Genomic DNA, 23,609 nt, shown 5'->3' with positions numbered 1-23,609 from the left:
AAAAATAAAGTAAGGGAGGGGTATAACAGAATGTGAGATTTTGGGGTCACATGACCAGTATGATGGCAGATTCATCACTTTCTCCAAACTACTTTAACACCCCAATCCTCCTAAAAAGGTATTATGGACCAGATGTAATGATGCCTAAATCCAAGGAGAAAAAAAGAAATGACAAGATAAAATAATTAATTAGAAATTAACAACGAGGAACTGTCATCTTTAAAGCACAAAGCATCCTTTCCAAGTAGCTTGTGCTAGGGCCCATTTTAGGCCATCCCACCCCTCAAAGAACAGTATTGACTTTGCCCAGCCATATGAAGCCAAAAGGAGGTACAAGTAGAGAGACATGAGTAACTAAAAATGTGCTGCCTTTTGACTGGGGCCCAGCCCAAAGTTAGGAACCACTGAGACTGCAGACACTGCCTGTAACACCCCATCCATACTGCAAAAAAAGCAGTCAATTCTGGTCAAACAAAGCCAAGAAAGAAAGGAAAAACCTGGAGGATCAGGGCTTGGGAGTCAGTGTGGTCAGTTGACAGGGTGTGAAGAAAAGGGGACTGAAAGCCAGGTAAGGCCAGTACTATCCCTCTAGAGGGTTCTCAGGTTAGGGATACAGGCTGTCAATCTAGCCTTAGGAGATGTACCCACCAGCAAAGGGGAAGAAGGGAGGAAGGCTAGAAAGTGATAGGGAAACCTTAAAAAAAATGGCTAAAACACCAAAATTTCAAGGAAAAAAGTCTCAATTTAGGTCTAGAAGACAAGCAGATAAATCAAGGGAGGGAGGATTCTAAAACCAAAAGTGATTATATCCTCAAAAAAAGTTCTCTTAACAAATATTGTAACAAAGGAGGTATAGTACCCAAATATCTTCCAAGAAAACACAAGAACAACAAACTCCAGAATAGTTCAAAAGAAAAAAATATGAATCCACATGGAGAAGAATCTCTTTAAAGAAGTGCATATAAATCAACATATATGGAACACTAAAACACTGAAGTAGAGCAAAATCTGGTGAAAGAGAAACAAAAAGGCAATGTTAAAAAACTTGAATTATGTTTCTGTCAACACAATTGACCTTGAGGACAGATTTCCACTTAAAAATCACAAGTCTCCCTGAAAAACATAAGTAAAAAACTCTGAATACTTTAAACAAGGAAATATATGTAAACAGCCTACAACTTTTGAAAACAGCCCAACATGGTACCAATCTAGAGAATCCAAAGATCACCTCCAGAAAAACAAAGAATGCAGCTTAACCTCAGTAGAGCCATGTTTTGCATGGTAAAGATGACTGGCTGTTAAGCTGTCTCTTTCCCATCATTCTTGTTATCAATGGTAAGCATTTGAAAGACAGTTGGCTACGGTGAGAGGTTATACACAGCTGGTCACAAAAAACGATTTTGTTTGCCTAAGGCCTGAATCTTTGGGTTGATTTGCACATTATTCTAACCAAGTTTGCCAGATCAAACATGTAGAATCAAAAAACAGGAAAAAGTTTTTTGAAGTTGTAAAAGCAGTGGATATAGCCAACTGCTTCATTTTGTTTTTGGAAAGAGATGGTAGAAGGCATTTAACAGAAAGAAAAGGAATCAAGAGAACCTCAAGAGTATGAAGGGACTTCAAAAGAGCACAGTTCAATACACACCTAGAAAAAAAATTCTATTACAACATACTGGACAAATAGTAAAAGTGGTTTACTTTAAATATGGCTGAAGTTGGAATGGGGGAGTATTAAATGAAATAGAGCTTTTAAAAGCCTGTTAAACTACAGATTTGCAAAGAGGAACATAAAAGCATAGTCATGATGACCTGAGTACATTACAATGAGTCGATTTGTAAAAAAAAAAAAAGTTCAAAAAAAGAGAAAAATTAACCTCCAATACATTCTTTGGCTGGGGGGGTGGAGGGGGAATTGGGGTTAAGTGACTTGCCCAGGGTCACATAGCTAGTAAGTGTCAAGTGTTTGGTCTGAGGCTGGATTTGAACTCAGGTCTTCCTGACTTCAGGGCCAGTGCTCTATCCATTGCGTCACCTAGCTGCCCCTACATTTTTAATAGTGTAAGAAATCCCAATGTAGTAGAGGGCTAGATGAATCAGGAAGACCTGGGTTCAAGTCCTGACTCTTGACCTACATTATCAGTGTGACCATAGAAAAATCACTTTGTCCCATGAAACTAAACTTTTAAAGTATGGAGAAGTTGCTAATCTGCATAGGTAGAGAGTTTTCACACAGCAGCTCCCCATATCGATGAAATGATTAAGAATAGCAAGGATATATATATAATGCTTTACATATATTCTCATTTGATCTTAACCCTCTATTTTACAGAAGGAAACTTAGAAGTTAAAGTGACTTATCCTGGGTCACACAGCTAGTGTCTGAGTCAGAACTGAACTTATCTTCCTCAAAGTCCAGCACTCCTTCCACTACAGCACTTCTTGGAATAGCTTATCCTCTACCTTTCCTGTTTCAAACTTAAATATTTCTTTTTTCCCAATGAAAGTACCTTCTTCCCTACCTTGTCTCCATGAAAGAATCAGACTCTATGGCCAACTTTAAGGAAGATTTTGGTAGTGGTAGTAAGACAAGATTAAAACAAATGGCTGGAAGCCTGTTATGTGGTCTGATTCTGATGTCTATCTTATAATTTTTAATGGGCTAGGGCAAAATTAAAAATGTTGACATAGTTGAGGCTTACGTCATTTAAATAGCACTTATGCTTTCTAGCCATTAAACTAAGTCTTTTGCACTTTTTAATGCCCAAGCTATTGCTTTAAATAACTTAATAGTACTGAATGGTTTGTAAATGTGTTTATTAAATGTCAGTAATTTTTACAATGCAAATATTAATAGCAAAAAGCAAAATGTCTGCGAAGTATGTACAAAAGTAAAAAGCTTTACTATACTAGCAATTCAATCACCTTATAAAATCAAATTATGCTTCCCTCCTTTAGACCTCTTCTAGAAATAATTTATTGCCAATCAAACTAAAGTACAGATGGTAAAATTTACAATGATATTTTAGTCCCTGGAAAGTTATAAAAAGTTTTATGTATAAAAAGTCCCAAGCCACAAATACTTTTATACAGAGCTAATACAAATCATGTTTTATTTGATACAGTATCTATTACGGTTGTTACAAAATATATTTTTAGATAAGGCTTCTTATGGTAACTAAGCTCTCGCCACTGTATAGTACAGAAAAGCCATTTAAAATATTTTGCTATTTAGTTACCTGTTTTCAAGTAAAAGGCAGAGAGATATGGTAAATAGCAATTTGCAGCAATGTTGCATACCTTTCCAAGAACTAAACCAATTTTTTTTTCTGGTACCATTAAAAAGGGATAGTTGCTGAGTGGTGCATGCCCATTACAACATTGCTTCAAGGACAAAAAAATTTTTTTTCACAGATTTAAAGCAGTATCTAGGCAACGATCCTGTAATGTAAAATACCAAAATCACAAACAAGATTTAACTATTTCATTATCATGTCCTCAATGGATTAAATTCTCATCACGGGTCTCATACTTTGACTTATCAGTGTACAGTGCTTGGCACATAGTAGGTGCTTAATACTTACTGACCGACAATTTTCATCAACAGAATTAAGTGGCAGAATAGGCTAAATTATGAGAATTTTCTATAACCTCAAAAAGCACTGCTTGAATTTGTAAGGTATATGAACAGTAGTGGTATTTGGAACTAAATGATTAAACTTGAACATCACAAAAGTGAAATCTCTCTTGAAAATGATAATATTACATTCAAGTACAGGTGAAGAGACTGCAAGATAGTGGTCTGCAAAATGTACCTCAAATGATGTTATTACTTACAATACTAAGTCTAATATCTACTTGATGGCACTTGGAAAATACATCTAGTTAAAGTTCAAATTGTTAAACAAAACCCTCACCTTTATTTCTATATTTCCACCTCTATTATAAGTTTATTAAGCCCTGACATCGTACCATAATGGGTCTTTACCACAAACCTTGTTATTAAATATTTACTTCTGTTTAGTCCATGGACTTATCTATTCCTTGATGTAAACCATTAATAATAATACACTCCCTTAATGGTTACTATATACCATGTAACCAACTGTATATCCAGCTACAGGGTAATAAATTTCTTTTTTAGGAATATAAAAAAATCAAGCAGCATAAAATATCTACTTCAAGGGTACATTGCATATATTGAAATAATGGGAAAAGAAAACAATGCTGACCCAGTATTTTTTTTAAAGCAAAACAATAAAATAATTTTCAACAAGAAAGGTATTAGATGCCATTTCTTTTTTAGATTCTCAAAAAAAAAGTTAAAACAAATGTGGTTTTAAAAAAATTTCAAGGGGGCTGTTTACCACCACTTTTTGTATAGGCTAAACAAGTATGATCTCACGGACTGAAGAAATTCAGAGTTAACACTGATGTTCAATCTTTTTACGCTTGTATACACAAAGAACACATGCTATAAAATCTGCAATGGAAGGAACCTGGCTTAAATTTTAAATTTCTTTATTTCTGGCTCTACCCAAATGTATTACCTTATTAAAATGGCAATTTGAGGACTTTTCCAAATGGTGACTTAAGTTTCAACATACGGAAGAACATAACTTGGTAAGTTTATTCCACAAATATGAGAGAAAAACTGGGTATGTATATTAATACTAAAATACATTTTCTCCAAAAAATATATATATAATAATTTGAGCATACATTATAAGGTTTGATTTGCCCAAATGATCTTATAAAAATTGTATGGGGGGAAGCTAGGTGGTACAGTGGACACAGCACCAGCCCTGGAGTCAAGTGGACCCGAGTTCAAATCAGGCCTCAGACACTTGACACTTACTAGCTGTGTGATTCTGGGCAAGTCACTTAACCCCACTGACTAGCAAAAAACAAACAACAAATATATGAGTCTAAACCGGTATAATGCCCACTCACTTCCAATACTGATTTTAAGGAATGTAACTTTAAATGTCTACTTCAAAATACTTGCCCAATCTAACTGGAAAAGTTTGTTTAAAAAATCCACTGTAGAGATCAAACAGTAGAAAACTTACATAAAGTTAAATCAATTAAAATTTAAAAAACAAACAAAACCTTCCAATCCCCCTAAACTTCCTTTTCCTCTTTTTTTCATTCTTTTGGTTGAAAGTATTTTCCAGGCAGCAAGACAGGAGCCATTTTCACAACAGAATCAAATACATAAAAAATTTAGAGGTCTGGCTTAATTTTGAATATGATAAATCAAATGGCATCATAAAATCATAACAAAGTATTTTGACTGGCACAAGCACAACACCTTGGATTTCTGTCTTCAGAAAACTTAAAAATATATAAGTAAAACTGAGGCCCAAATTTTTTTTTACATTGTTAGACTTAAATAGCAACACTGTGTAGAACACATTTCTTCAAAGCCATTAAAACACTTTAGTGACATTTTTTGAGACAAATTAAAAAGCATTCAGGTTTACAACCACTGAGTCAGTAAATATTATATAATATAATGTAACTAGACATGTGTTTCCAAAAAAAACACAAGAAAGGCTTACAAAACCAAATGTTCTAAGGCACAATACATTTAAATTGATTTTTTTTAAATGACTGGGCCAAAAAAAATTTATTTTGGCATATTTTAAAAAATAAATAAATCTACAAGCAACCTCATTTATCCTGTCCCCTAAGTTTCACCATTTTCTTCCCTATATAGTGGTATTTCAAAGGTAAGTTCAGTGCTCCAAATAATAAGACTTCTTCCTTTAGTTTTAAAAGATATGTAAAATATGATCTAAAGGGTGGACTTATAGGTCCATTTAAACTATTACTAAATGTTAAAATAATGTTGTCACTGAAAAAAAAAATCACACATTTCAATCTGCAGAAATAAACACTTCACTACCAAGATTATTCTATGGTAGGTATTACTAACAGTTTTTAATGGCAGTCCAAATTAAAAAAAAGCAGATTGCTTTAAATAGGTAAATTTTAGTAATCTTATCTTTTTAGTGAATATTTGCGGCTCCAATAACATGCTTTAAATATGATTAAGAAAGACTAAACATTTTTCTTTACATATAAAAACACATTAGTCTTCACTAAAGTTAATGCTTTGTTTTGACCATTTCACATGTTAGATTTACACAGCAATGTATTGTTGAAAAGCCTAATGTGAATATATTTACCAATATGCACTAGTGAAATAATTCTAACCCTGTGGATTTTAAAACAGTTTTTAAAGTTCATTTTGGCGAGAATCACTATATGTGGGAAAACTGTAGACATGCATGGAAATCTGCTACACAGTCGCATTATGATGTAAGATCACAGATCTAGAGCTGGAAGGGATGTCAGAGGCCATCCAGGAGTGTAGGTCTGAATGCTCCTGTATTACTGAATACTGAAATACTGAACGGTAATAGTTCTAGGATGACGGGAACGGGACCTGAAGTCAAAGGAAATCTACTTTAACAAGAATGTCAAGAAAAATCTCTGTTTAGATAGCTCACTGTAAAGTTTAGACTTAAGCCAGACAGTTTAGTGAACTCAGCCCCTGAAAGATTTGATGATACATAGTTTTGACCACACATTCAAGGAATTTCTAATCAATAAAATACCTGAGAAGAGTCAGCTACAGTCAAGTGATCTATGTCACAGTCTTAATCACAATTTTAAAAAAGGAGAAAGTTTGATTAAAAAAAAAAGTATCGTGCATGTTTTTCTAAAATCCAAGTTCTAAGATTACTTATAACCTAAAATACAGTATTTGTTATTGCAACCACAACCATTCTGATCATCTTAATAATGAGTGCATTTGTAATTATGAAGCTATTTAGTAGAAGTACATTTAAAATGATTTTAAAAGGAAGCAGTGGGGAGTCAAATTTAATTTAATCACACGTAGGTGTCTCGAGTTATACAAATTATAACTTCTTAAAAGCATATGGTTTAACACTTAAAATGTACTAAAAATAATGGCATTTCAAAAATAGAAATTATACAACCAATATGTGTTGTGTTTTTTGGACAGATACACCAAAAATTAATCATGATAACCCCATTTAATGATTTGCTGAATTTGAAGGGGAAATAACTGTCCATGGTAAGTTTCAAACAAACACAAAAATGCCTCAAAGACTGAAGTTATTGAAATGATCAAAACAGCAAAAGAACAGTATCTGTGATGTTGCAACTGTATTTTTTTAAACAGTAATCACCAAAATCATCTGAGACAGGATTTAAAAGTCTGAGAGTTAAACAAATAAAAGAATTCTGAAAAGGCTTTATTTTAAAAGTCGTATCACTTAAGTTGCAAGCAGCTTTGATTTACTACTATTGCCAGAATATTCAGCATATGGTATGTTATTAATATATCATCATTAAATAGGAACAAAAAGATTATAAGTTACATTTCATGATTTGCTTTTGACCAAAGTACTACTTGGGGTCTGTTTACTTATTGGCTTTCCTTGTACCATCTGTGAATACTCTTTGATTAGCATCAAATCAGAAATGCTTATGTAAACTTTAAAATATTAAGAACATTACTTTCAAAAAGCACAAATTTTTTAAAATGTACAACCAATAGTTGCATATCAATTAAAAAACAGTAAGGCCAAATCTGTGATAAGCCCATGGAATGCCATCCCTTGGATCAAATCTTTTCCAACAGCCCTTGCAGTCACTGCAAGCTAGGTAAGATACTACTGAATGTAAGGCAAAAAAGACACCTTATTTGTTTTTTAAGAACTGAATAACCTTAACCACATACCTACAAGTTAACAGCTGCTACAGAAATACAACTCAGACTGGAAAATTGGGAAGAGACTGAAGCCTGAAATAAATTTAACTGAAGTCTGCTACAGAATTACAATTTGATTTAACTTGAAGCTATAGTGGAAAAGATTCAAAGCCTGAATCTGAGCAGAAGTTGGCAATAATGTGGTATTCAGCAGCTTTCAGCCACAAACCAAAGTCCACAGAAGACAGACTACGGTTTTCAAAAAGTTTAACACAGGATTAAGGTTTTGTAGTCCTGTTGTAAACTGCTATTTATAAAAATAGACAACAACAACAACAACAACAACAACAAAATCCCAAAAAACAAACAAACACAAAAGGGTATTAAAATAAAGTCTTTTGCACATCACTGTAGCATAAGCTGTTTGAGGTTGTCATGAAGGATAGTATCCTTCACATCACGAAAAACAAGTCGAATATTTTCTGTGTTAATAGCAGTGGTGAAATGGTGATATAAAGGCTTCTGCTGCTGGTCCCGGCGTTTGTTACGGAAACATTCCACCAGGAAAGTTTGGACGTCTGTTAAGCGGTGGGGATCCCCTTCAAATTCTAGGAAATAGTCTTTGATGCTCACAATTTGCACTTTTTCCTCAAGCAGGTCTGTCTTATTTAAGAAGAGAATTATAGAGACATTACTGAAAACTCGGTTGTTGACTATCGTTTCAAAAATGTTCAGAGATTCCGTCAGGCGATTTGTCAGTCGATCTTCCATAAGCACCTGGTCAAATTCACTTGAAGAGACAAGGAAAAGTATTGATGTTACACTGTCGAAGCATTCAAACCAACGTTTCCTTTCTGATCTCTGACCACCCACGTCAACCATTTTGAAAGGAACATTTTTAATTTCAAAGTCGTACTCATGTATGCCTTTAGTGGGTCTTCGTGCAAGCAGAATATCTTGCTGTGATGGAATGTAATCCTAGGAGAAAAATTATATTTATCATTTTAAAATGCAGTACCAACCACTGTGATTCTTGACATGCTTATTAACTGGTTTATTGAACAAATGTCCAAACAAAATATTTATCAAAATTAACCCTCAATTTTCAATATTATAATTAAATTCTAATATCTTTAAAATATTTAAAAGCATCAAGGTGGATATTCTGACAAAAAAACTCACCATAAACAATAAGCAGTATTACTTATTTCACTAAGGATACTATTGTTCATAAAATCACTTCCTGTACAATAATTTCCATTTGTTTTCTTTCTACTAATCAAACCCTCATCCAAGCTTTCAAGTACTTCATCAACTGCTTTTCATTTATCTATCCAATTACCTTTATTATGCTTCTACACATGTAATATGTCCCAAGCTAATGAATAATTTTTCTCTACTTGAAACATATCCATGCTGTTCCTTCCTGCCTCTGTTGCCCTAATTTTCTTTTCTGTCTTCTCTATAGTGCCTAGTATAGGTTGGTGCACACAATACACTTCAATTAATTCTTGCTGAATGCTAGCTTCAAGTGCAGTCTAGTGCTATTATGGCGGAATGCCCAGCACACAGTTTCCACATTTTTTTTTTTGTATCACAGTGTTCCAACAATCTATAGGAGCCACCCTAATTATTTCTGATCAAATATAAGTTACTTATTGAGCATCTAATACATGCATAGCATTGTGAAGGTGATAAGAAGCTCTGTAAGACATGATTCCCGAACTCAAGAGCTGATAATCTATTTGGACAGATAAGACTAGTAGAGAAACAATGGCAGACAATGTAAGAATTATTTTACTGAGTGGTAATGGTAAATCATGTGGTTAAGACTATATAAGTATTAGGGAAATTCTATGAAATAGCAAATAAACAAGGGCTTGGAGAAACTATTTGAGGCAAAATTATCAGGAAAATTCTGTTACATCCAACTACTGAACATGTTTGAATGGGTGTAGTTACTCCAACTAAATTATTTTCCCAACCATACATGACGAACTTAAACCAATTCTTTCACTCATACAAATCTTTTAGTCACTAGGACTGTATAATTGAATTATTTTTGACTCTTCTCTCTACTTAATCCCCATATTCAATGCCATCAAATTGGCATTTTTATTCCTTTGAAATTCTTCTACATTCATTTCTCCAAATAACCCTAAATCTAGACTTTAATCTCTTCACACATGAATACTAGTCTTCTTTGTCTCTACTATTTCTATATTCATATTTATCTTGAAACCAATGCCAATTTTCCTATTACTTATTCCTTACTCAAAAATCTATAATGATTTCCTATTACTTAATGAAGACCAAATTTCTTAATTCTTTTACTCTTTATAATCTGGCTTGCATTCTAACCCCCAACTAGAGTTCTCATTTATAGTGCCTACTTTTTATCTACTTACTTATTCATGCTACCTTAAATAAAAGCACTTTTATTTTTTCCTACCTTGACCTGAGGTTGACTTCTGCTGATATTCAGAAAAAAGGTAGCAATAGCAAATGTGTAAATTATGATTTTACCCTTCCTGCTTTAAGATACTAGGAATTAATTTTTTTCCTCAACACAGGAACTACTGTATTACTTAACACAACTGTGACAGACAGGTCAGCTCCAGATACCATGAAAGTTTCCTTCTCCACATATCCTCCTTTACCTCTCTCCCTTCCTGCATCTAAGTAAATCTTACATGTCTTTCACACATGGGCTAACTATTCCAGCTTAAACTATCCTTTCTCTGAACTCTTATTATTGTACTAAATCAACATTATAGTTTAGTACTTAATACATATTAGTTTTGCTTTCCTTACTAGATTATAAACTCCTTAAAAATAAGAACCTTATCTTACCCTGAACTTTTGGATCCCCATATGGTGCTGAGCAGAAAGGAGGTGGTACACCAGAAACAACAATGAACACACTGCTTTGTCTAATACAAAACGCAAAGGCTAGTCAACCAACCAGAAAATCTGGTGCATCTTCATACTCTATTACAGGTTCCCATAAAAGATTTGTGGCGACAGGATTATGCTACCCTTGCCTAGGTCCTGGAAAAAAATATTTATAAAGCACTCTTTTCTATCGCTTGTCTGTTGTTATAGAAAGAAAACTTTAGGATAACTATTATAAGATCATTTCAGTTATTACCAGGAAAGAAAAGAAAATTCACTTGTTTGTTTATTCAACAAAAACAACAAGCACTCATTATATACAAAGAATTGTGCTATCTTACAGCTTAACCACCCATCAAGCCAGGTGATGGGGCAAGATCAACAGTATTCAATAAGAGTGAAGCTCTCTGAATGTATGAGAAATATACAAAATACTATCTAGGAAGGACAGAAAAACCAATGATCCTGAAATGAAAATATTTTCACTTAAAAAGTTTTAACATAATTCTCTTATAATTTCTTTTCCTATTTTACAAAAGTACATAGGAAAATAAAGTAAAATGAGATGTCTTTTTCTTTCTCAAATGCATTTTTTTCTTTATTCTTTCAAATTGTCATGTCTTCTTTAGGAGTTTCAGGGATCATAGCTGTGAATAGGGTATCTTTTAATATGAGGTAGGAAGAATTTGAGCTCAATAGAAAGGAATATAAGAAAAGATGCTTGGTGTGAACTTTTTTTTTTTAACTTCCAAACTGGTTGCTGCCACTGCTCATGAGAGTAAGACAGCATACACCCCTCTTGGGAAACTAAAGAATCAAGATCCAAAGGCCCTGATGAGAGATCAGGAGAACATTCTAGTCTCCTGACTTCATCTGCAGTTAACAATCTCTCACCTGTCTTAGTCTATCTATCCTTGTGATCGTGAATCACAAGGATTAAGACTACTGAAAGGCAACCTTCCTCCCCAAACCCTGCTGCCAATTTTCTAATCCCCATTGATCTCAATGATACTCTTCCAATTTCCTGTTCTTTATCTGCCTAAACCTCGTAATGTGTTCCCTGGAATTCCCAATCTGTAGTTAATGAACTTTCCTTAATTGTAAAGCTCTTCCTCTAACGCTTCTTCCATCTTCTGGCTCTCACTGAGACCTTCAACCCCTCCAGATGAGACTACATTCCAGGCCTTTTCAGTAGCAGTTACACTTTCCCTCACACATGACTCACTGGACTGTAGGGTGAGCTGGATCACTCTTTGCTCTTCACTGTCCCTCTATCTAGATATACAGAAGCTATCTCTCTATTGTCATGACTCAGTAACTTCTTTTCTTTTAAGGTTGAATCTCTCTAAATCTGTCATGCTTACCAGATTCTGGTGGCTATTATCTACCAACTTCCAGGACATTCTCCCTCCTTTTTCAATGAATTCAGTGCCTGGTTCACAGTGTTCCTCTTCATTCCAACTATTGCCCTCTTATCAGGGGACTTCCAAAATGCATGAAGTTCCCTCAAATAAATACCCTAGTTTTCCAGTTCCTCAATCTACTTGACTCCTAACCAGTCCACCTCTGCTTCACATAAAGATGGCCACGCCCTTGATTTTGCTATCATCTTCAAATGCTCCACTTCCATAATGAATTCCTTTATCTGATCATTATTTCTTATCATTCTATTTATCCTGGTGCTCCTCTCACTCCTCTCAAGCCTGCTCTTTGTCCTTACTCTGACTTGGAATAACTCTTAACTCCACAGTATTTCACCCCTATCCTGGCTAAACTCTCCTCCCCTTTTGATTTCAAACACAACTTAGCTAACTAGTTACACTACAAATTTCTGCTATGCAATCTCACTGGGCCCTTACTGCAGCAAGGTAATCCTATTCGTCCCTAACTTTCTATCCCACTCTTCACAGAGGCTATTCCAAATCTCTTCTCTCAAGCCTCCAAATCTCTGCCTCCCCACCCCCACCCTCCCATCCCTCTCACTCAGCTGAGAACTTTACTACTGGAAAAAAGGTTTTTTAGGGAGATGATATGTGGAGAACTTCCTCTCCTCCCCAATTCATCCAACAATTCCTCCTCTTCTCAGAGTCCCTTGACTTCATCCCTAAACTACATTTGAAACTACCTACTTACCAAAGTCAAACCCTACTCCTTGCATCTCTCTCCTGATCCCCACCCCCAATCTACTGGTTTCTTCCTTGTATTATAAAAAATGTGTCCAAGTCTCCCCATCCATAAAAATTCCTCACTAGGTCCTATCATCCCTGTTACTATTCTCTCTCCTTCTTTTCTCAGCTGACTTTGAGATGTTTACACTCAGTGCCTTGATTTCCCCTGCTTGTGCTCTCTTAACTTCCTTCTGAGCTTATCACTCAAAAAACTGCTCCCACCAAAATCATCCACAATCTTTTAATGTGCCAAACCCACCAGCTTCTGCTCTCCTTATCCTCTCTGGCCTTTCTACAACCTCTGACAATACTGACCACCTTTTCCTCTCCTTCTGCATAATCTCTCTTGTCTGGGTTTTCAGGAAATTGTCCTGTCCTGGTTCTCCTACCTATCTGACCACTTCTCAGTTTCCTCAGATGATTCAATATTTGTGTAAAGGCTCTGTCTTGAGTACCCTTCTTTTTTCTATATACTCTTTCATTAGGTGATCTCATCAATTCCTATGCATTCAGTTATCATCTCTATGTAGATATCTCCCAGATGCATATAGGCAGTCCTATTCTCTCCTGAGCACTACTCCAACATCACCAACTTACCCATTTGACAGTTCAAACTTGATGTCCCAGAGATATCTCAAACTCAAAATGTTCAAAATGGAATTCATTAATTTTCTCCCCCAACCCACTCTTCCAAACTTAAGGTACCACCATCCAGGTTTGTAACCCTGTTGTTATCCTCAACCCTTCATTCTCACTCACCCTTGAACACCACCATAAGACTAACTCCTGATTCTATACCTTTGCAATGACTATCACCCATGCCTAGAATGCATACCCTCCCTCACTTCTGCCTCCTGGAATCTTTGGTCTTCTGTTTAAGTACCACTTACTACATAAAGCCTTTCCTGATTCCCCTGTCTACTAGTGCCCCCTCTCCCAAAACTGTTATCCTTTATTTTGAATATAACACACATACACATACACACAGAGACACATACTTGTGTGTATATGCCTGCAAAGTAAGCTACTAATAAATACTTGTTGACTAATAAGCAAAAATATCTGGCTGCTACCTTTTAAGTGGTAAAACCCCAGAAATACACAGTGTTAAAACTTACAGGTTCTCCAAGTTTATCCAAGTTGTCCAGAAAATACTTTACAGATTCACCCTAAAAAACAAGAACAAAATAAATATACATAAATATATCTATATATCTATATATATATTAATGCCTCGTTAGGGATGGAAAACTTGGTTGTAACAATTTGTATTACATGGTCTTACTATATACAGTTCAAATATATCTGTTTAGTCACTAACAGAAACGAACAGCTAGCCCTTTCAAAGGCATTAAAATCTCACCCTCCATGAAACTTAAAAAAAAAACCCAAAAAACTTGGCTTTTAAATTCATCTATAATATGCATATAGCTTTTTTCATAGGTCTAATTATAAATTTAAAGAAAAAAAACTTTTGAGATAAGTTTATTATTAAAATTTAAGCTTACTTTTTTGCCTGAATTTTAATACCTCTGGAATAGAGAAAATAAAAATTACCTTGAGAAAGAGGATGGCTCCACATATAAAAAAAGCTGAATATTTTAAAAATAAACTTGTAGTAAAAGGCATATCTTTTTTGTTAAATTATTAATAGTGCTGCAGGATCCATTTCTCTATTTTTGGCAAAGTGACCATCCTTTTTGAAGTACAGATGTTTTTACTATATTTATATATGCCACTAACCATTGCTAAACTAAAAGGAGTATGGTGTAATGGATAGAAAGAGAACCTTCCTTTGAAACAGGAAGAACTGCATTCAAGTTTCTCGGCTAATTCATACTGGTTGTCTGACCCTGGAGCAAATTACTTAACCTCTCAGTGCTGTACACAAACTCTCTAAGCCTATAAATTGAAAAGACAAGGGGCAGCTGGGTTGCACAGTTAAGATAGAGCACCAGCCTTGGAGTCAGGAAAAAGTGAGTTCAAATCCAACCTCAGACACTTGACACTTACTAGCTGTGTGACCCTGGGCAAGCCATTTAACCCCAACTGCCTCACTGGGGGGAGGGGGGGATAATGGAAGGAAGAGAAAAAAGAAAAGATAGAACTGGCCTGCACAGGTAGGAGTTTCTTCACCGGGGAGTTCCCTATAACAACAAAATCACAGACCCAGTCTCTATCCTTTCCTAACTGAGGAAAAGGTGAGAATCTCCTTAGGACCTGGAAAATTTGGTAATGTTTCTAGAAAATATGACTAAGATGATTTTGGAAGGTGAGAAAAAAGAAAATAACATTTAATAGATGAACTATTTCCTTCTTAGTTTATAGATCCTAAAGATGATATTAGTAGAAAAGTATCTTAAAGTATTAAATTTTATCATCTGCTTTCAAAATAATAATAATAATAATAAATAATAATAATAATAATAATAATAATAATAATAAATAATGATATGAACTGATTTTTATAGTGTTAAAGGTTTCAAAAGCTATATACATATATATTTTATGTGATCCTCCCAATTATTCTGTGAACTATTTAAGGTATTAATCCTCATTTTACAGATATGGAAAATAAGGTCTCTGAAGGGAGGTGGCAATTATCTTTTGAGGTTCTTTCTATACCTCTATATCACTCTACGGCAGCTGGATGGCACAGTGGACAGAATGCCTGGCCTGGAGTCAGGAAGACTTCTTGCATTCAAATCTGGCCTCAGACTCTTACTAGCTGTGCAGCCCTCCTCAAGTCACCTAAAACCCTGTTTGCCTCAGTTCCCTCATCTATAAAATGAGCTGAAGAAGGAAATGGCAAACCATCCCAGTATCTTTGCCAAGAAAACCTTACTTGGGATCACAAAGAGTCAGACACAACTGAAAATGACTGAACAACAAGGTATCACCCTACTCAATTCCTGGCAAGTTATCCACAGGTCCCCAGATCTTTCCGTAAGAGTTCTCTACTTGGCTACCTCTCCATTCTGACTCCTGTTGTTTTACTAAGGGTTTTTAACATATATAAACCTCTACCAACCAACATGTCAACTTCTTCAGCTTATATGACCTCTACTATCACACCACCTCAGCTACACACCAGAACGGTCCCACTCTTGATTGTTCAAGTGTTCCAAGGTTCATGATAAAGAACTCCAAAATTCCTCTACCAGATCTTAACTTATCATTTCCTCTTTCTCTATACCTCATTCCCTAACCCACCTATTCTTTAATCTCACTTCAGTGCCTTTCATTTTTTCTCCATTCACAATCTTGATGCTATAATTAACCAGTTCAATTTTATACTATCTCCTACTATCAAATCACCATCTTCTCCCCCCTCCCCCATTAAGTCTTGCCAAATCCTGACCTTGGATTATTCTTACTCTTCTTCCTCTGATCCTATGGTGCTTAAGAAACTCACACATCTCACTGCCATAATGCCATCCTTTTACTCTTTCTGAACTGATTTTCTAAAATGAGTAGAATAAAGGTTGTCTATTGTATAGAGTTCTAGATTTGAAGTCATTAAGTCCTAGGTTCAAATACTTTCTGACAATTTTGGGCCAGGTATATCACAATTTTGGGCCAGGTATATCTCATGCTAATCCAGTGATTCAGGCTCAGGGTTAAAAGCCAAAGAGGTATTTGTGGACCACGATATGGAATAAAAACAAGTTTACTGGTGATAAAGGATAAAAAAGATAAGGTTTAAAAACCACTAATCCAGATAAAACTCTACCCTCTGGTTATGTTAAGTCAGAAATGCATACCTAAAGGAAGTAGGAATACCACCAAAACCTCCAACACCAGTCTCCAAAAACTGTCTTTTTATGACCCAGGTGACAAGGAAGCAAAACACTCTCCTATCCCCTCATAAAACCAGTGCCATATTCTGTCTTGGTGTCAAGGTCCCCAAAATTTTCTAGGTTACTTCTCACCATAATTATGACCTCATGATTTCTGCCATAAGGGCATAACCTGATATTTAAGTTCAACAAAGGGAACAAGATGTCTCCAAGGGATACTAACAAACTCTACAAACAACTGTACTCAGTGAGAGAAATCAGCAACTTTCCTTTATTGGTCCTGACTCCAAAGGGGACAGCTTTTAGTTTTCCAGTACTGTTCTGTCCAGGCCCCAAACCACTCAGTCAGACCCATGCTCACTAAATAGGAGTCGGTATAAATAAAAACCTTGTCTGCTATCTTCCTCAAGCCTGTTATACAACTTATAGGTGACTCCACTTAGAGGACCTGAAAAGATGCTGTCTCAAGATAATCCCAGTTACTGGATTAATGATCGCTGAATTCTAATTGTGTAGGCCTTTCTCAGTCTCAGCCATCAAGGAATCAGGCAAAATGGCATTCTTTAAAAACCAAGTGTTTGTACATGGGCCCACTGGTAGAAGAGTCAAGGCATCAGTGCTGGGACTGAAGGCCTAAGCCTCTGCAGAGCAGCAACCAGTTCATGAAGGGCACTAACACTTGAGAGATTTGGATAAGCATGATCTTGAACGTACCACATCTATTTAACAATGGAAGCTTTCTATGTTCTACGTATTATGTTACAGGGACCATCTTATATCACCCAACTCATAAGGGACAAATTGGGATAAAAGGTGTGATCCCATATAATCCATTCAATAGAAATTAGCACCCAGTAAGTAACAGGCAAACATAAATGCTTTTTCAAAAACGGTATATAACAAGTGCCTGCTTTGGGGAGTGACCACTTCTAGTTCCAGAATGACTATTTAATAACTCCTTGGTGTCTGTCAAACTCTCCACTTAGCCTGGTCCTTATGGATGAAACCTCCAAGACCTAAGACCTCACAAGATCTAAGACACTTTCTTACATCTTATGATATATACAGACCTCATTGCATTCTCACCCTGAGCCTGAATCAATGTCCATGCCCAAGTATTGTCTACTCTGTTGTTTCTTTTCTTTGTTATGGTTCATTGCTCTTCTGTTTTTAAAGGTTCACTGATGATTCCCTCCCCTCTTTTAATTAGCATACATATCACTCCCTTGCCCTCACCCAAAACTTTATAACAAATCAGCATAGTTATGGAAAACAAAAACCCTCCTAGGTGATTTCTGAAAATGTCAGTCTCATATGTCACTCCTAGTCTATTACCTTTCTGCCAAAAGGTGGGAAAGAACATTCATCCTCAGTCTTCTGGAGTCCTGGATTGCTCATTTTATTGATCACTGTTTTTTAAGTCTTTCAAAATTGTTTTCGCTTACAATACTTGAATCACTGCTTAAACTATTCTTGATGCTGTTCAATTCACTTCTCATTAAGTCACACATTAGATCAGAAGTCTTTGTATCCATTCATTCTGCTATTTCTCAAGGAGAAACAATATTCCATTACATTAATGTCTATAATTAGTTCAGCCAGTACTCTTTGTTTCTTGTTCTCTGCTAAAATATGAAGTGTAGCTACAAATAGTTTTGTATATATGAGCAGGTCCTTTCCTTCTTGATCTTTTTCGGGTACAATGCTAGTGGTGGTTTCAAGAGTCAAAATGTAGCACAGTTAGTTTAGTGACTTTTATAAGCATAGTTTCAACTTGCTTCAAGAATGACTGGACAACTGCTAGGTCTGTATCCCAAAGAGATTATTTAAAAAAAGAGAAAAGGGCCTATTTGTACAAAATTATTTACAGCAGTTCTTTCTGTAGCAGCTAAGAATTGGAAATTGAGGAGATGTGGTTTGCTGACCTGTACTTCTCCTCTGCTGATTCATCACCCATCAATTAGGAAATGGCTGAACAAGTTGTGGTATAATGATTGTAATGAAATATTATTGCACTATTACAAATGATAAACAAGATAATTTCAGAAAAAACTAGACTTACATGACCTGATACAAAGTGAAATAAGTACAACCTGGAGAACACTGTACACAGTAAAAGCAATACTGTATGATGAAGAACTGTGAATGACTTGGCTATTCTCACCAATACAATGATCCAAGACGCCAATACAAGATCCAAAGGGCTCGTGATGAAAAATGTTATTCACCTCCAGAGAAAGAACTGATTGATGTTGTCTGAATACAGACTGAAACATATTATTTTTCTTTCTTTCTCCAAGTCTTCTTGCACAAAATGACTAATATGGAAATATTTTATATAACTGAACATGTATAACCTCTATCAGATTGCTTACTGTCTCAAAGAGGGGAGGGAGGGAAGAGAGGGATAGAATTTGGAACTCAAAACTTAAACCCCCAACAAAACACAATGAATGCTAAAAATTATAACTGGGGGGAAATATCATTTAAATTAAAATAACATTATTTAAAATAAAATAAATTGTTCTCAAATTAGGAGAAAAAAAAAGAATGATTAGACAACTTCACAGATAAATGTGTCTATCTGAAAACTGGGGTAGAACTTTAGTTGTTGTCCCAAAAGCTATTAAATTGTATATGCTCTTTAACTCAGTAATTCCACCAACAGGTTTATACCCCCAAAGAAATCAAAAAAAGAGGGAAAGGATCCATATGTACAAAAGTATTTATAGCAGCTCTTTTTGTAGTGGTAAACAACTGGAAATTTAGGGGGCACTCATCACTTGGGGAATTAGCTGAAGAAGTTGTAGTATATGAATGTGATGGAACACTATTGTGCTGTAGGAAATGATGAAGGGGAGGGTTTCAGAAAAACCTGGACTTGTATGAACCAATGCAAAGTGAAGTAAGCAGAACAGCAATATTGTAAAGCTAATCAACTCTGAAAGACTTAATAACTCTGACAAACATGATGACTAACCACAGTTCCAAAGGGTTCATAGTGAAACATGCTATCTACTTCCAGAAAGAGGTAATGGACTGGCACTGCAGAATGAAACATAGTTTCTTTTTTCTTTTTTGGACATCATTTATATTCATTTTATATAACTAAACATATTTGTAATGGATTATTTTTCTTGTCTCCTCAATGGATGGGGGAAGGTAGGATAACTAAGAATTGAAAATAAAAATGAATTTTAAAAATATTAACTCTTTTTAATGTGTATTGATGTAAAACATTTGTAAATATGGTTGCTCATTATCTTTCTTCATATATATAAAATATATATACATATATACAAATGCATATACACACACACACCTACTACATATCAACTGCCTATCTGTTCTGGATCAGAAATTTATCAGAGAAATCTATTGTAAAGGTTTTTTTCTGAGTTGTTTCCCTTCCAGTTGTAACTATTGCTTTTGTTTGTGGTAATACTTTTCAACATAAGTAAATTATCCACTTTATTTCTAATTTAGTCTCCTTTGCTGGTTTAAAAATACTGACTCTATCTGGAGCTTAGCCACTCACTAAGCGTTTATTAAATGGCTACTATGTATCAGGCAACATGCTAAGCACTAGGGATCCAAAGAAATGCAAAAGACAGTTCCTGTCTGCCCTAGAGGAGCTTACAATCTAATGGAGGAGACAATAAGTAAACACAAATGCACAGATGAGTTACATGCAGGATAAATAGAAAATAATTAACAGAGGAGAAAAGGCTTCTTGTGGAAGGTAGGGACTTCAAGGAAGTTAAGAGACAGGAGGAAGGAAAGCATTCTAGGCATGGGAGACTGAGAGAAAATAATTTTAGCTGAGTCTATAGTTCTCTTAGAAAACTAATATATCAGAAAAAGATAATGTTTTTGCTTCTTCCCTGCATATGCAAAAGAAGGAATGCTAGCTAATAAGACAGGAACAAAAAATTGTGGAAATTGAGGAATTCCTTCTTGCATATGCCTCCCAATATTTTTCCATTGCAAATAATGCTAGTTCTTAGTTTTAGATAAATATTTATCATCTTAAGGAATGGTTCCTTTATCTTTTTTTTTAAAGGAGTATTATTGTTTCTTGTCAAAAGCTTTTTCTGCATCTATTAATGATTTTGTTGTTTGTTATTAATAAGGTCCATTACATTCATAATCTCTCTTAATACTTAACCAACTTTGAATTTCTGGTATAAATCTAGCCACAGCATATGAGCTTTTAAATATTTTGTTGCAGCTTCTTTGATAACATTTTATTCAATATTTTGTGTCAATATTCATTAGAAATACTGATCTACAGGAGTTCTTAACCAGGGGTCTGTAGATGCACCTGAGGGGTTTATGAATTTGGATGGAGGAGGAAAAAATTTATCTCAATATAATAATCATTCCTCTAAAAACAAAAGACTGAACAAAGAAGTCAATTTGACTAAATACAATAATACATCTAAAAATTTGGAAAGCAATCCCATCAAACTCCCAACTAAACAGAAAAACAAAACTTGAAAGTTAGAGATAAAACTGAAAATAACAAAGCTATTAAGAAGATAACTCAGGAGTGGGGTTTTGCTTTTAATAATAAATGAACCATTAGCTAATCTGATTCAAAATCAGCTACCTGCCAGAGCAACTTTAATCCTATATATTCCATTTTATGAACTTAGAACATGATTCTGAAAAACAGACCACAGGCTCTTCCAGACTGTGAGTTCTTGACATATTAAAAAAAAAAAACTAAGAATATCTAGCCTAGTTTTCTTTCTCAGCTTTAATTGTTTCAAAGGAGTTTGGAAGATCGATCCCCTGTTTCTCTGGGGGTTTTCTGGCAAACAATTTATATATTCTAAAATCAAATGTTCTTTCAACACTTAACATAATTCTTTTAAATCTATTTGGTCCTGTGGTTATATCCTTTATGGTATATTCAATTTCTTTGCCTGAGACTGAATTATATTTAAGTTCTCCATTTCTTGGTCTGATAATCTGTGTATCCTATATTTGTATATATTAATGTATTCAATTTATTAATTTTACTGGCATATAACTGAGGAAAAGCTTTAAAATAATTTCTTTTATTTCCTCTTTTTCATTTCTTTGGGACTTCTCCTTTATGATTTTTTATAATGGCAATTTGGTTTTTGCTCTCTTTTTGAATAACTACTAACATTTACATAGTGTTTTCAGGTTTGCAAAGTGCTTTACAAATATTATCTCATTTTATCTTCACAACAAACCTGAGTTAGGTGCTATTATTATTCCCATTTTGCAAAGGAGGAAAATAAGGTAGACAGGTTTAAAATGACTTGCTCAGAGTCACACAGCTACTGTCTTGAGACAGGATTTAAACTTATGTCTTCCTGACTCCTGGGCCAATGCCTTACCCACTGTGATCTAGCTGCTGTGGCAGCTGTGATTTCTAATCAATTACCTAATGGCTCATTTATTATTAAAAACAAAACCCAGCAGCCTATTTATCATTTTAATGGTTTTGTTCATTTAAAAAAATCTGTTTTTCTGCTTGGTTGGGGGTTTGATGGAGTAACTTTTTAAATTTTTATTTGTATTACTGAATTGAGTAAAATTCATTGACTTGTTTGTTCGGTCTTGTGTTAAAAAATTTTAGAGACATAAATTTTCCTCCAAGAAGGCTACATCCCAGAAGCCTTGATACATTGTCTTATTTTTGTCATTTAAAAATGACATTGCCTATTGTTTATTTTTGTTCTATGAACCATGTGTTATCGAGGATTAAAGTGCCTACAGTAAAGGATGTTTTTAAACAAAAAAAACCTTGGTTTTCTGATTTATGAAGCTTTTTTGTGCCCTAGTATACAGTCAATTTTTGCAAAGGTGCCATAAACATCTAAGATAACACATACACACACACACACACACACACACACACACACACATATTTATATTTTCAAGAATCACTAGAGCTTTATCAAATCTATTTTTTCTAAAATTATACTCAGGTCCTTAAATTCTTCATTATTTATGTTTCAGTTGGATTTACTTAGGTCTGAAGAAAGCACTTTGAGTTCCCCAATTATTTGAATTTTACTATCTGTTTCTGTAATTTAACTAACTTTTCCTTAAAATACTTAAGATGTAATGACAATGAATATTGACATGATTTCATTTTTTACAATACTTTAACTTGAAGTTACATTATATAATTACATCAATACCACATTATTGCAAATAATTATAAATATTCATATTATCATAATTATAAATATTCACATTATTCAACAAAAACACAATACAGATAGGTCTGCTATAATGTGTTTCAAAAATGAGAATTTGTTCAAATTTGTTCCAACATGACTGAAATATTAGGGAACATTCTAAGCATAACTTAAATTTGAGGCTTGTTTCTGTGCAAGTCTTTCAAAACATCAAGAAAAAACTATACTATTTCACCATAACTCACAATCTTTCCAATGGATATTAACTTCCACAAGCAAACTTCAGGTTTCTGTCAAAGTTATATATATTTATTGCATATCTTTTGGTGCACAGCAGAAGTTATGATGGGGGAAAAGATGATAAGAACCTTCCCTGCTCCCTCCTCTTCCCCCGCCCCCATCCTTCCTGCCCTTTCTTTAGGCCGAGTTTTGGAGGCTCTCAGGCCTAGATTGGCCACTATTTATTATAATATTCATGTATTTCTTAATCATTTAACATGTATAAAATTGTGCTATCTTTTTTTAATAGATTCCTATTTTTAAAAATTTATCATTGACAAATTTTTGAGTTGTGCCCTAACCGCTTTTTCCTCATAAGCTCTATTGTTTTTATTAGGTGATTTGGCATGATTCCATGCTTTCATTCACATCAAAATCGTTAATTTTTGCCTTTTTTCTCCATCGATATAAATAGTTCTCTTTTCTTCATATTCCCCCTTTTAAAGAGAATGGGGTAGAGGATGAAAAGGAATCTGATCATATTTAATCTATAATGTAAGTGGTATGTTCCTCCTCTTCTGCCTCACTTCTCTTT

At 34.7% G+C, this 23,609-nt stretch overlaps 1 protein-coding gene across 1 annotated transcript in view; it reads right to left on the bottom strand.

Moving 5' to 3' along the window:
- Positions 1 to 2,797: 2,797 nt before the first annotated feature.
- The window catches only part of GNA13 (G protein subunit alpha 13), a 63,103-nt gene continuing 42,291 nt past the window's right edge, over positions 2,798 to 23,609 (bottom strand). Inside the window, exons 3-4 of the mRNA XM_021000760.2 lie at positions 13,929 to 13,979; positions 2,798 to 8,725 (exon numbers count right to left, since the gene is read on the bottom strand). Coding sequence (XP_020856419.1) covers positions 8,153 to 8,725; positions 13,929 to 13,979 — 624 coding nt within the window. The 3' untranslated portion in view covers positions 2,798 to 8,152. The remainder of the gene's footprint in view (positions 8,726 to 13,928; positions 13,980 to 23,609) is intronic.

The sequence above is a fragment of the Phascolarctos cinereus genome, unplaced genomic scaffold (genome assembly GCF_003287225.1).
Source record: "Phascolarctos cinereus isolate Bilbo 61053 unplaced genomic scaffold, phaCin_HiC Scaffold_5;HRSCAF=322, whole genome shotgun sequence".
Taxonomy (NCBI): domain Eukaryota; kingdom Metazoa; phylum Chordata; class Mammalia; order Diprotodontia; family Phascolarctidae; genus Phascolarctos; species Phascolarctos cinereus.
The sequence above is the reverse complement of the archived record's forward strand: the minus strand, read 5'-3'. Positions and strand labels throughout refer to the sequence as shown.